The 13,316-nt window shown below is 65.3% G+C and overlaps 4 protein-coding genes across 12 annotated transcripts in view; 2 read left to right on the forward strand and 2 right to left on the reverse strand.

The window, feature by feature from the left end:
* The first annotated feature begins 939 nt into the window (after window positions 1–939).
* Window positions 940–3,976, forward strand: MVD (mevalonate diphosphate decarboxylase). Its single transcript, XM_030023937.1, has 10 exons — window positions 940–1,068; window positions 1,470–1,540; window positions 1,663–1,777; window positions 1,882–2,028; window positions 2,121–2,320; window positions 2,528–2,602; window positions 2,817–3,035; window positions 3,125–3,240; window positions 3,331–3,439; window positions 3,719–3,976. Exons 1-10 carry the CDS (start codon window positions 999–1,001, stop codon window positions 3,797–3,799), a joined length of 1,203 nt encoding a protein of 400 aa, XP_029879797.1. The 5' UTR covers window positions 940–998; the 3' UTR covers window positions 3,800–3,976.
* Window positions 3,977–4,476: 500 nt separating this feature from the next.
* On the forward strand, window positions 4,477–7,040 carry LOC115345370 (cytochrome b-245 light chain). Its single transcript, XM_030023956.2, has 6 exons — window positions 4,477–4,611; window positions 5,320–5,389; window positions 5,620–5,694; window positions 5,960–6,043; window positions 6,118–6,199; window positions 6,306–7,040. The coding sequence occupies exons 1-6, from the start codon at window positions 4,554–4,556 to the stop codon at window positions 6,486–6,488; spliced, it is 552 nt and encodes a 183-aa protein (XP_029879816.1). The 5' UTR covers window positions 4,477–4,553; the 3' UTR covers window positions 6,489–7,040.
* Window positions 7,041–8,022: 982 nt separating this feature from the next.
* IL17C (interleukin 17C) lies at window positions 8,023–11,800 on the reverse strand. Its single transcript, XM_041125663.1, has 3 exons — window positions 10,591–11,800; window positions 8,885–9,216; window positions 8,023–8,669 (listed from the first exon to the last, which is right to left on the reverse strand). The coding sequence occupies exons 2-3, from the start codon at window positions 9,178–9,180 to the stop codon at window positions 8,420–8,422; spliced, it is 546 nt and encodes a 181-aa protein (XP_040981597.1). The 5' UTR covers window positions 9,181–9,216; window positions 10,591–11,800; the 3' UTR covers window positions 8,023–8,419.
* Window positions 11,801–12,599: 799 nt separating this feature from the next.
* Window positions 12,600–13,316, reverse strand: part of ZC3H18 (zinc finger CCCH-type containing 18) — a 50,346-nt gene continuing 49,629 nt past the window's right edge. For all 9 annotated transcript variants that reach the window (XM_030023887.2, XM_030023885.2, XM_030023888.2 and 6 more), the window contains one exon: window positions 12,600–12,871. In XM_030023887.2, coding sequence (XP_029879747.1) covers window positions 12,673–12,871 — 199 coding nt within the window. In that variant the 3' untranslated portion in view covers window positions 12,600–12,672. The remainder of the gene's footprint in view (window positions 12,872–13,316) is intronic.

Below are 13,316 nucleotides of genomic sequence, written 5' to 3' on the forward strand. Positions count from 1 at the left end.
ACCGGCACCGCGGTGTCACCCACGTGCCGGGCGTGTCCCCCCCCCCGCCACCCGGATTTGTGGGATATTTTCCACTGCAAGTGAGCGACCAGGGGATAAAAATACCCCCGGGGGGGGGGACACACACATGCACATGTGGCGGGGGCCCGGCTGGGGTTGCCTGTGGGGGTGGGATGGGGCCACTCGGGGCGGGGTGTGTGTGGGTGGCTTCCAGCCTCTGGTGTGCTGGGGGCACTGGGAGCACTGGGAGGGGGGAACTGGGAGCACTGGGAGGGGGAGCTGGGAGCACTGGAGGGTCTGGGGCTGCTGGGGTCACTGTGGGCACCGCAAGGTGACTGGGAGCACCGAAGGGATGCCAAGGGCACTGGGAGGACTGGAGGGGCACTGGGATATTGGGGTACTGGGCATACTGGGAGCACTGGCTGCTGGCAAAGGCACCGGGAGCGCTGGAGGCACTGGGATACTGGGGGCCCTGAAGGCTCTGGGAGCACTGGGGGAGTCCCGGGGTTATTGGGAGCACTGGGGTGGGGGGGGTACAGGGGGTTTGGGACCACTGGGGCAGTGCTGGGGTAACTGGGAGAAGTGTTGCACCGGGGGTACTGAGGGCACGGGGAGCACTGGGGTTTTGGGGGCAGAGGGGTGTTGGTTGGGGAGCACTGGGAGCACTGGAGGGGAACTGGGAGCACTGGTGGGGCACTGGGAGCACCGGCTCGGCCCCGCCCCCGCCGGTCCCCGACGGCGCATGCGCAAGCTCCTTCCCGACTCCAAGATGGCGCCCCCCGCACGCCCGTGCCAGCGCCGGCAAGGGGGCGGGGAGGGGTGGGGCCGCTCCGTGGTCCGATCGCTGCCATTGGGCGTCGGGTGCCGGGCGCTGCGGCGCCGACCAATGGCAGGGTGGGAATCCTCCACGGGCGACGGTCACCTGGGTGGTGCGGGGGCGGGGCTTGAGGCCGCCCGCGACTTTGCCGGGAGCGGCGGCCGGCGGCGGCGGCGACGAGATGGCGGAGGAGCGGGGCCTCGCCATGGTCACCTGCACGGCCCCCGTCAACATCGCCGTCATCAAGTACTGTGAGTACGGGCGGCTGGAGGCTGTCCCTGCGGCCGGGACACCCCCTCGGTCCTGGGGGGGGGGAACCAGGCGGGACGGAGACGACAGCCCCCCCCCCCCCCCCCCCCCCCCGGGTGCGGGGCGGGCCGGTGGCGGGGACGGGGACGGGTTTGGCACCTGCCCGGGGGTGGGAGTGAGCAAAAGTGCCGTGCCATGCCGTGCCATGCCGTGCCATGCCGTGCCATGCCGTGCCACGGTGCAGTGTGCCAAGCCAACCCATGCCAAGCTGTGCCATGCCGTGCCTGTGCCACTCTGTGCCGTGCCGAGCCGTGCCGAGCCAACCTATGACACGCTGATGCTGAGCCGTGTCGTGCCACGCAATGCTGCGCCGTGCCAAGCCGCGCCGCGCCGTCTCTTGCAGGGGGCAAGCGGGACAATGACCTGATCCTGCCCATCAACTCCTCCCTGAGCGTGACGCTGCACCAGGACCAGGTTGGTGTGGGGTCCAGGTCAGGGTCAAGCCCCTTTGCCCCCCCAACCCTGTGCACAGGGGGGGGGCTGCTGAGCCCCCCACCCGCTGCGCTCACCCCCCCCCCCCCCCCCCCCCCCGGCAGCTGAAGACCACCACCACGGCCGCCGCCAGCCGGGACTTTGCGGAGGACCGGCTGTGGCTGAACGGGGAGGAGGCCGACGTGGGGCACCCCCGGCTGCAGGCCTGCCTGCGGGAAGGTGAGTGTCCCCCCCGACCCCGGGCACCCCGGGGGGGCCGGGCACGGTGTCCCCCATACCGCCCCCCCCCCCCCCGGCCTCGCCTGGCTCTTGTCCCCTCGCAGTGCGGCGCCTGGCCCGTAAGCGCCGGGGCGGCAGCGACGAGGACGCAGCCCCGCTCAGCCTCTCCTACAAAATCCATATCGCCACCGAGAACAACTTCCCCACGGCCGCCGGCTTGGCATCCTCCGCCGCCGGCTACGCCTGCCTGGGTGGGTGAGCGGGGACTTGGGGGGGGGGTTTTTTACCGGGAGCGGGGTGGTAGGGGTGTTTCCTCCCCGCCGACCCCATCCCCTCCCCGCAGTGTCGGCGCTGGCGCGGCTGTACGGCGTGGAGGGCGAGCTGTCGGAGGTGGCGCGGCGCGGCTCGGGCAGCGCCTGCCGCAGCATGTTGGGGGGCTTCGTGCAGTGGCAGCGGGGCGAGCGGCCGGACGGCAGGGACAGCCTCGCCCACCAAGTGGCCCCCGAAACGCACTGGCCGGAGCTCAGGGTCCTCGTCCTGGTGGTGAGGGACTGGCGGAGCGTGGGGGGGGGGGCACGGCTGTACCCCACCACCCACCCTGGCTGGGTGGGATTTGCGGGGGGAGGGTGGTGGGAGCACCGCGACCCCGTGTGGGTGCAGACCCCGGGGCTCAGGGGAACCCCTTTGGTGGGTCTGGGGGCTCAGGGGGGTTCACGTCCTGCTGTCTGTGTCTCCCGCCCCCCCCCCCAGGTCAGTGGGGAGAAGAAGCAGGTGGGCAGCACGGCGGGGATGCAGACCAGCGTGGACACCAGCCCCTTGCTGAAGGTACGGGGCAACGGGCCTGATCCTGCCCCGGGGAAGCTGCCTGCCTCCTGCCTGCAGGCAGGGTTTGGGGTCCCGTTTCCCTCGGAGGGGGGCATTTCTCTGTGCTGGAGGGCATGGCGGCGGGGGGGGAGGTTGCTCCTGTGGTGCCACCCGAGTGAAGCCCAAAGGTGGGTGTCGCCGAATCGGGGTGACCGCGACCCACCTGCCGCGGCAGCACCGGGCAGAGGTGGTGGTGCCGGAACGCCTGGCCCTGATGATGCGGCACATCCGTGAGCGGGACTTCGAGGGCTTCGGGCAACTCGCCATGCGGGACAGCAACCAGTTCCACGCCACCTGCCTCGACACCTTCCCCCCCATCTTCTACCTCAACGACCTTTCGCGGCACATCATCGCCCTGGCACACCGCTTCAACGCCCACCACGGACGCACCAAGGTACCGGCTGGCCGCGCCGGCCCCGTGGGGCTTCTGGTTTGCTGTGGTGGCGCGGTCCGTCACCGTGTCCCCTCCTCATCCCGCCGCAGGTAGCCTACACCTTCGACGCCGGCCCCAACGCCGTCATCTTCACGCTGGCCGACACCGTGGCCGAGTTCGTGGAGGTGGTGAGATGCAGCTTCCCCCCCGCCGCCAATGGGGACCAGTAAGGCCAATCCCATCTCTTACTGGGGGGTGGGGGGGAAGGAGCGGGATGGCGGGGGGGCTCGGGACTGAGCACTCCGCCGTGCCGCAGGTTCGTGCGGGGGATGCCGGTCGGCTCGGCCGCGCTGCCGGAGGAGCTGCTCGCGGCCGTGGTGATGGAGCCGGTGCCGGGGGCTGTCCGGTACATCCTGCACACCAAGGTATGGGGCTGGGGGGGGGGATAAGCGTGGGGCAGGGGGACCCGTCCGCCTGGCCTCTGCGGGGGGGTGTGGGACCCCATCCCTGTCCCCATGGGTGCACAGGACCCCGTCCCTAGACACGTTCCCACTGGCGTGACCAAGGGGGTGGCTTTTTGGGGACCGTGGGGCCCAGAGCTACCCCACAGCCCCGAAGTGGGGGGGGGGGTCCCTGCAGGCAGCGGGGCTCCCCGGTGCCAGGATCTGGCCCCCGCTGCCCCTAACCCATCTTTTGCCCCACAGCCTGGCCCCGGCCCCCAGCTTGTGGATGACCCCAGCCAGCACCTCCTGGGATCGGACGGGCTGCCCCGCCGCCGTGCCTGAGCCCCGGTGACACCGCCGGTGACACCACCGGTGACAGCCGTGATGCACCGGGACGGGGTGGCTCAGGGTGCTGAGTCCAGCCCGGTGCAAAGCTGTCCCCAGCCCCGGGGTGGGACGTGACTCCTGGGGCTGGTTTTTAACCCTTTTGTAAGGAAATAAGAGTTTTTTCTGGCTGCAGCGCTGTTTTGGGGTGTACGGGCTCTGTGGGCACTTTGGGGGACACACACACACATCGCCGGGTGGGGGGTGGGAGATAGGGGGGGTTCCTCCTCACGGCTGTGCCTGGCCCTGCTGGGACTGATCCTGTCCCCCCCCGTGTCCCTTGCGGGGCTGATCCTGCCCCCCTGCGACCCCCTTGTCACCCCACATGGCCCCTGTGTCCCCCCCCCACCATGTCCCTTATGTGGCTGATCCTGTCCCCCCACACCCCCCTTGTCACCCCGACATGTCCCCTGTCCCCTCGTGTCCCTTGTGGGGGTGGTCCTGTCCCCGCACGGCCCCTGTGCCCCGGTATAGCCCCGGTGCTGTGTCCCTTTGCGGGTCGGGGGGGTGGCTGGAGCGGGTCCCCGCGGGGGCGTGGCCTGTGGAATCAGGGCGTGGTTTAGGAGGTGGAGGAGGCGTGGCCGAGGGCGAAGCGGGGCGTGGCTAGCGTCTGGTTACATCGTAGCGTCGCATCCGCCTTCCGGGTCGAGCCGAACCGAGCCGAATCGGGCCGAGCCGAGCCGAGTCGAGCCGAACGGACTCGGGCCGAGCCATGGGGCAGATCGAGTGGGCCATGTGGGCTAACGAGCAGGCGCTGGCGGCCGGGCTTAGTGAGTTTGGGGGGGGGGGGGTGTCCTGGGGGTGAGGATTGAGGATCTGGGGGGGGGGGGGGTGCAGGGGCTGGTTGGGTGATGGGGACCTGAGTGCTGCAGAGGGGTCTGAGCTCCCCCGCCCCACGCAGGGACCCCCTGTGTGCCCCCCCCCCACGGGTCGTGGGTGTCCCCGGGGGGGGGGGCCGGCCCCACCGACCGGGGGAAGCTGGGGGCTTCCGGGGTAGCGCAAGCGGGAAGCGCCGGGGACGGCCGGGAAGAGGGCTAGAGCCTCCTCTTCTTCCTCCTCTTCTTCCTCCTCTTCTTCCTCCTCTTCTTCCTCCTCTTCTTCCTCCTCTTCTTCCTCCTCTTCTTCCTCCTCTTCTTCCTCCTCTTCTTCCTCCTCTTCTTCCTCCTCTTCCTCGTCCCCCTCTCCCCAGGTTTCCTGGCCACGCCGGGCAGCCAGAGTGGGGCAAACCTCCCCCCCAGAGCCCCCCCCCAGCCTGGAGTTCCCCCCCACCGCCCAGTTCCCATCCCTGAATCCCGGGGGTCCCGCACGCAGCATCTCCCCGCTGCCCCACACGTGGGGGGGGGGTCCCCGGGGCCATAATCCCGGGTGTGTGTGTGGGGCTTTATCCCGGTTTGAGGGTTTGTATCCAGGGTTTGAGGGGGGGGGGACGGCGTATCCTCAGGCAGGGACCCCTCCAGCCCCTCTCTGTCCCCCCCCAGTCATGCTGACGGGCGGGATCGTGGCCGTGGCAGGGCAGTTCAAGGGCTGGTACTTCGCAGCGTACGCCATGTATCCTTGCGGAGAGGATGCCCGGGACTGGTTTTGGGGGAAAAACCCCGCCCCAGTTAGGGTGGGAGGCATGGATGGGGGGGGGGGGGGAGACATCCTCCTCCTCCTCCCCAGTCTGGGCTCAAATCACTCTTTCCCCACCCCAAACAGCCCTTTTTTGGGGCGAGGGTTGTGCCTAGGGATTAATCCTGGCCCCGAGCACCCCTTTCCTTGACACCCCCCCCCCACAGCGTGGCAGGCGTCTTGGTCTGCCTGCTCGAGTACCCCAGGAGCAAGAGGAAAAAGGGTTCTACCATGGAGAGATGGTAAGTAAGTGGTGTGTGTCCCCCCCGCCCTTGCCCCTCACCCCTGTGATTGGGGGTCCTGCTACCTGCCCCCCCCCCAGACACAGATGTGGCACCGGGGTCGGGAGCGGTGGGATGGGAGCAGGGCTGGATCCCACGGGTGGGTTCCCTGGAGTGCCCCATGCAGGGACAGCGCGGATATGGGGGTCCCTCGGGGTTGGGTGTCCCCTGCGAGGTGGGGGCCGGCCGCTCTGACCCCCCCCCCCCCCCCGGTGTTGCTCTGCAGTGGCCAGAAGTACTTGACGGCAGTGGTGAAGGTGTTTGGGCCCCTCACGAGGAATTACTACATCCGAGCTATCCTGCATGCCGCGTAAGTGGGGTGCGCGGGGTTGGGGTGCAGCCCCCCCCCCCCAGCCCCCCCTAAACCCCCAGTCTTTCACACAGCCTGGCCGTCCCCGCTGGTTTCCTCCTCTCCACCATCCTGGGCACTGTCTGCCTGGGCATCGCGAGCGGCATCTACCTGCTGGTGAGTGCAGAGTAGCTTTGGGGGGGTGAGGGGGGGGATTTTGGGGGAGGCTGGGGGCCCTGCTGGAGGAAGGGGGTCCCCCCTGACGGCCCCCGTGGCTTTGCAGGCGGCGGTGCGCGGGGAGGAGTGGAGACCCATCGAGCAGAAGCCCCGGGAGCGGCCGCACGTGGGGGACACCATCAAGCAGCCCCCCAGCAACCCCCCGCCGCGGCCCCCCGCCGACACCCGCAAGAAGCAGCCGGCGGAGGTGGGGGGGCAGGTGAACCCCATCCCCGTCGAGGCTGAGTAACTGGGGGGGGGGGCTCTCCTGCTGCTGCTGCGCTGCTCGTGTTCCCGCTTCCCAATTGCACCCCGGCTCCTCGGTGGGAAACTGGGGTGGCTGGCTCCTGGGGATCCCCAAATCCCCAGGGATGCTCAGCTCCTGGAGTGGTCCCCAGCTCCCAGGGGCTCCCTAGCTCCTGTTGGATCCCCAAGGATGCTCAGCTCTCTGGGGGGGGGTCCCTAGCTCCTGGGTGTCCCCAAATCCCTGAGGATGCTCAGCTCCCTGAGAGGTTCCCAGCTCCCCAAGGGATCCCCAGCTCCTGGGGATCTCTGAATCCCTAAGGATGCTCAGCTCCCTGAAGGGGCCCCAGCTCTCCAAGCAGCCCCCAGTTCCCTGGGGGATCCCCAAATCCCTGGGGAACCTCAGTTTGCCGGGGAATTCCCAGCTTCCCGAGGGGTCCCCAGGCCCCGCAGCCCCACCGGGGATAGGGGGGATCAGGCAGCTCTGCTCCCTGCACCCTCTCTTGCTGTGTTTTGTCACTTCTGCCGTTGCTGTTGCAATAAAAGGTGGGAAAAGCGCCATCTCCCCCTGCCTCCTGCTCCCCTGGGGGGGGGGGGGCTGCACCTGCTGGTGCTGGATTTGGGGGGGGTTTTAAGGACAAACAGCCCAATTATGGGCAAATGCAACTGAAGCTGGGGTGGGGGTGTGCAGAATGCGGCCGCTGCAGGGCTTTGTCCCTCCTGCTGTGGGGAGGGGGGAACGGGGAGATGTCCTCGGGGGACCTATGGCGGGGAGGGGGGGCCATGCTGCTGTGGCGTGCTCAAATCTTCTGTGGAGCTAAAGGTGGGGTGAAGTTGGGGGGGGACAGACGCGGTGGCACGTGGACCTGCAGCTCAGCTGCACAGCGTGTTCCCAGAGGAGCCCCCAACGCCTGGGGTGACCCCCGGCAGGGAAAATAGTGTGTGCGGGGGGGGCATTTCCCTCCCCACTCCCACTCGTGGGTGCTGGAGGGTGTGTGGGTGCCCAGGTGTGATGTGGGACCACGTGCTGCTCGGTGGTATTGATCTCGTTGGGCATCAGCAGCGGCTCTGGGCTCCCCTCTATCCCCCCCCCCCCAAAGTAACCCCTGGTGTGGTGGGGGGGTGCAGACACCCCAGGGCACCCGTGGGTGCTGGCAGGGCACCCGGGGTGACCCCAGCAGGTGGCGCTGGGCCCGTGGGACGTGGGTGCCCGGGGGCAGAACCGTGGGAAAGGTGTGGGTGGTGGGATGCTGCGAGTGCCGGGGCTGGTCCCCCCCGCCCCCCGTCCTGGGGCTGGGGGGGGGGTGGGGTGTGTGGGGCACCCCCCCTGCCCCATCACCTTCCCTATCGCCTCCCAGTTCATCCTGCCCTGCCGCACCAGTGCTTTGCCCACCGCGCTGGGGCTGCGAGATGCCCCACAGCCGAGTGTTGCCCCACGGGGTACCCAGGGATGTACCCCCATCCCCATCTGCACCCATTTGCCCCCCCCGTGCTGATCTCCCCACAACGCTGGCTGGGAACAGAGCAAGGACCATGCCCGGGGAGTCGGCCTTTATTTGCAGGCTGCACGCTGCCGGTATTAAATAGCACATATAGAGGAGACAATAAATAGCTTTGCGGGGGAATAAATAACCAGCCAGCCCCTGGGAAGCACTCATGGGGCCTCAGGCACCGTGGGGTGATGCTGGACCCGGAGTCGCAGCCTTGGCGGGGGGGGTCAGCAATAAATACGGGTTAAAAAAACAAAGGTCCCCCAGCAGCAAGGCTCATAAATAACTCATAAATAACGAGGTGATGGTTTGGGGCGGGGGGGGGGAGACACCCGGCTGTGCGTGTGTGTGGGGGGCCGGGTGGGTGCTCTAAAACAAGCACGGGTGGGGGTGGATGCGGTGACACGGTCACGCTATGGGGCTCCACGGGAGCTGGGGTAGGGGGGGCTCAGCGCCCGGTGCGGGGCAGGACGCAGGTGCAACCCACCGGCACCCTAATATAGTCCACCTCGAAGGTGACGAGGCCGGGGCCGGTGGGACGCGGGCAGGGCTTGCGCCGCAGGACCATCATGGTCTGGTGGATGGCCACCGAGTTGAGCGACGTCGTCTCCCGACCCGTCTTGACGTCCACGCAGCCGCTGCAGAGGCACTCGGCGAAGGCCAGCTTGCGCGGGTAGCGGTTCTCATCCTCATCGATGCTGCGGGAGAGGTGGCGGGGGGGGGGGGGGGGGGGGAAACACGGTCAGTGAACCCCTTCCCCTGTGCCCCCCCCCCACCTCAAGTCAGCCCATGCTAGGATCAACAGGGATGCCCCCGGGAAGCGGCAAGTGAAGGATGCTCGGGGAAACTGAGGCACGCCGCAGCAGCCGGCGTGGGGTATGTGTGGGGGGTGTCCCGGGTGGGGGCCACTCACCGGTAGCGCCACGGGGAGATGGAGCGCTCGTTGGGCTCGCTGCGAAGGCCGGCGCGGAGCTGCAGCGCGGGGCAGGCACGCTCGCGATGGCGACGGTGGCGGCGATGGCCGGCGTTGGCGTCCTGCAAGCGTTCCAGCTGCGGCACCAGCTGCACCGGCACGTAGTGGTCCCAGCGCAGGCTCCGGCCCAAGAGGTGCGCGGGGGCTTCGCCGTCCCGCAGCTCGCCCGCGCTGTAGCAGTGGACGTGGGGATGGTGCGGGGGGCTACCGGGGCGGCGCAGACCACGGCACAGCATCAGGGTGCCCAGCAGCACCAGGGCACCCAGCCAGCCCTGTGTGAGAGCCCGGGTCAGAGGGGGGGGGACCCAAACCCCGCACCCTGCCCTGGCACCCACCCCCTGCCCTCCTCGAGCAGAGACCCACAGCCCACCAAGGGTTCCCCCCCCCCCAACCTCAGGGGGCTTTGACATGCAGAGCAGCAGTGTGCTTGCACAGCCCTCCCCAAAAGCGTGAGCCGGCACCCACACATGCACTGGCACATGTATGCACACACGTGTTTACATGTGCACACAGAGTACCAGTACACATATACACACCCCCACCTCCTAAAGCAGTAGCCCACCTATGTGCATGCATACATGTATGCACACAGTACCAGCACATGTATATATATATATATATATATATAGACACACAGAGGCTACCTGTACATATACACACACGTACAGACAGCTATACACTCAGAGAATACCTGTATATACGCACGGACAGCCAGCACACATGTAGCTCTGCACAAACATACATGAAGTATCAGCGCAGGCACCAGCACGTCAAGATACCACAACATGTGTGTAACACACACACCCCAGTACCAGTGTGCGTGCACAGGTGCATATGTACAAGCACATATATATACACACATATGTCCCGTACTGCCCTTCCATGCACACACAGAGCAGTATCAGCCTGCGCACATCTACACACCCACACAGAGGTAACAGCACATATGCGTACACGCACATGGACATTTGTGCACACATATACACACACATATTACCAGCACACATGCCTACACCTGATCCACCCTTCCACACGCACACCCCAGCCAGAAACTCACACATATATCACCAGCATATGTGCATAGAGCCATGCACACATGCACATACAATACTGCCCAGCCCTTATACATATAGAGGACTATACTCCCCGCCACATACCAGCACGCATGTAGCTACATGTGCAAAACCACCCGCACGCACACGTCCACATGCACGGCCAGCCCGACACACGCATCGCCAGCACGTGTGCATCTACACACACAGCAGCAGCACCCGCCAGCCTTCACATTCCCACCCCCTCTAGCTGGGGACCCCCTTTGCGCTCACACACGCGTGTGCACACACACACGGGTGTGCACGCACACACCCCCCCCGCCATCCACATACGCTCTCACCCCCATCCCAGCCGCCAGCAGTCCCACCCCACGCTCGCACGCCCGTACCCCCCGCAGCACCCGCTCCCCCCCGCCTCAACCCCCAGTATTACCATTAGGGGGGTACAGGAGCACGACGGGGGGTGGTGGGTGATGCTGGGGAGGGGGGGGGGGGTCCTTTCGAACTGCTACCCCGGGGATGCGGGCGGCCGAGTGGCAGCACAACCGCCGCCGCCGCCTTTATATAGGGCTTGGGCAGGTGATGTACACACACCTGGAAACTCCAGCTCTGGCTGCCTTCCTCCTCCCCGCGGGCCGTCGTACTTCCTTCTCAACTCAAGCGTTGTTTCAGCCCGGAAATTGGCTCCTGACACCCCCCCAAAATTGGGGAAGGACATGCACAGACCGGTAGGGAAAGGGGTGTCCACCAGTTTGGCTGTGCCGGTGATGGGCATAGAGCATCGTGGGGCTGCGTGGTTCAGGTCGTGGGAAGGCTGGGGTGCCGGCGGACGGGTACCCAGGGCATCCCGTGCCCGCCGAAGGCGGGCACGGGATGCCCTGGGTACCCGTCCGCCGGCACCCCAGCCCTCCCGCGACCCACGGGGACATGATCCCATAGCCCCAGCCCTGGCCCGGTTGCGTAAGCCCGGCGGTGATATCACCGTCACATTCCTGGGTCTGCCAGAACAGAAATCCCAAATTGGGCAACTCTGGAAAAGGCTGCGTCCACCCTCTTCTGCTGCTCTCCGGTCCAGCAGCGAGGGATGTCCCGGTGACGGTGAAGGCTCAAAGGCAAGATGATGGTGCTGAGCTGAGAGGGGAGGATGCGGTGGGACCAGAGGAGCTGGTTCAGGGATGAGGGTCCTTCAAGGAGCCCCCCTCGCACCCCATCCCGCTGCAGAACCCGGCTTGGGTTCGCCTGGACCACGGCACCCTGCCGGCACCGTACGTGCCGCGCTGCACCGTGGGCTCAACGCCTTTGGCGTGCAGGGAAAGGATTCGGGGTCAGGGTGCCAACTGTCCCCGTAGCAGTCCAGTGGTCCCAGTATAGCGGGAAACACAGTACTGGTGGTGGGGGGAAGCATGTGGGAAAGCAGCTTTGCACAGCTGCAGGACCAGGCACAGCCACAGCTTTGGTCTTTTTTACCGGAGAGATGGGATTTGCACCCCATTTTGGCAGTGACTTTATGGGGTGCCACATCCCCCAAGCAGAGCCTCCCGCATGCAGGTTGGGGTGCAGGGACCCCATACATGATCTCCCAAAGGCCTGGATGAGCCCAGAGACCCCCCTGATTATGCCGGGTGAAGCCAGCTACAGCACAGGCTGCAGAGCCCTCCGCTACCATCAGTGGGATACTGGTATAGTAACTGGGTGCAAGGAGCAGTCCCACAGCCCTGGGGGTTGGCAGGGGGGCTCAGGGGCACCAGGCACCCGCAGCGAGGGCACGCGGTGCTCCCCGCAAGAGATGCAGCAGCTCTTCCAGCTCCACGAGGCTGCTTGTGCCGGCAGCAGTCGGTGCGGCCACAGGATCATCAGGAGAACAGGAAAAATAAACTACACACCCCAAAGATGGGGGGGGAGACAGGTCCCCCCAAGGCAAGGGAGAGGGAGGACAGGGGATGGAGAGAAGAGTAGAGAAAGGAAGAACTGGTTATCAAAATACTTTATTTCAGGGAGATCCCTCAAAAAAAAAAAAAAAGGAAAAAAAAAAAGAAAAAAAGGAAAAAAAAAAAAAAGGAAAAAGGACCCTCCTTGTTAAACAGACATCCCCACACCACCTTCAGGGCTCCTTTTAAATCAACTAAAACAATCCGATGCTTAAAATAAAAGACAGGTCATTTTCCCAATCAGACTTTAGTCAAGAATATATATATATTTTTGTTCCTGGGGTGGGAGGGCAGGGGGAGAAGGTCATTTTGCCAGCAGTTCACAGCAGTTTTCGGCTCTCTCGTTACACAGTATATAGAACTGCATTGCTGAAGACACTCAACACACAGCAGGGCTAACTAGGAGAATACAACTCAAGGCTAGCAAAGAGGAGAGGGCAGAGAGAAAGAGAGGAATAGTGAGAGCATCCGACAGGGCTGGAGTCCTCTGTGCATAATTTACATGGAACCGGTGCCAGCAGAGCCAGGGGCTGGCCCCGCTCGCCCTTCGGGAGCCGGAGCGAGTCGTCACGGGCATCTCAGCTGACAAAACTTCAGTATTTTTTTTTTTTGTGTGGTTTTTTTTTTTTAAAAAGAATCGCAGCCAAAATAAGACAGAACTGCAAAATCCCAAAGTGGCCGCTTTTACACTATTTATAAAAACATGAACAGTCACTAAAGGGCAGAGCGGCGCTCCGCGCACGGCCCACTATACTTTCCCCGGGATTTTGGCCCGCTTGCGAGCGATGGCATCTTCCACCGCCTTAAGCTGCTTCAGGAGCTCCTCCCGTCGCGACAGGGTGCTGGACTTGCCCGCCTTGGCACCCGTGGGGCCTGGCTCGGATGCTTTGCCCGGTACGCTCGTGACTTTGCTGGAGCTCTTGGACTGAGGCGAGAGCTGGCGTTTCCTGGCAGGGAGAGAAAGCAGAGGGTGGTGAGACGCTGCTCGGCAGCAGCACGCCGCGCTGGAAACAAACCCCGTCAGCGTCTGCTTCGGCAGAAAGCATCGCTCTAAGCGCTGGTGGAAGAAAATGGGTTCAAGATGCAAGGCCTGGGGCTCGAAAACTAGCTGAAACAGTAGAAGATCAGCTGCTCTGGGGGGGGGATCCTGAAATTTAAACCCGGCACCACGGCCACCATGATGGCAACCCCCAAGGGCTGTGCCGGCTGTTGTGAGCAGCTTGCTGGGGGGTGGACACGTGCAAGGGAGCAAAGAAGGGGGAACGTCACAGGGCAGCCCTGGAGAACTCCCACGGTCTCAGATCCTGACAGCCCCTGCCCTGCGACGCAGCTCACAAACACCCAGCATCGCACTCCAGTTCTGCTCCGATGCCGCTTTGCTGCAGTCCGAAG

This window comes from Aquila chrysaetos, chromosome 9 (assembly GCF_900496995.4).
Source record: "Aquila chrysaetos chrysaetos chromosome 9, bAquChr1.4, whole genome shotgun sequence".
NCBI classification, from domain to species: Eukaryota; Metazoa; Chordata; class Aves; order Accipitriformes; family Accipitridae; genus Aquila; species Aquila chrysaetos.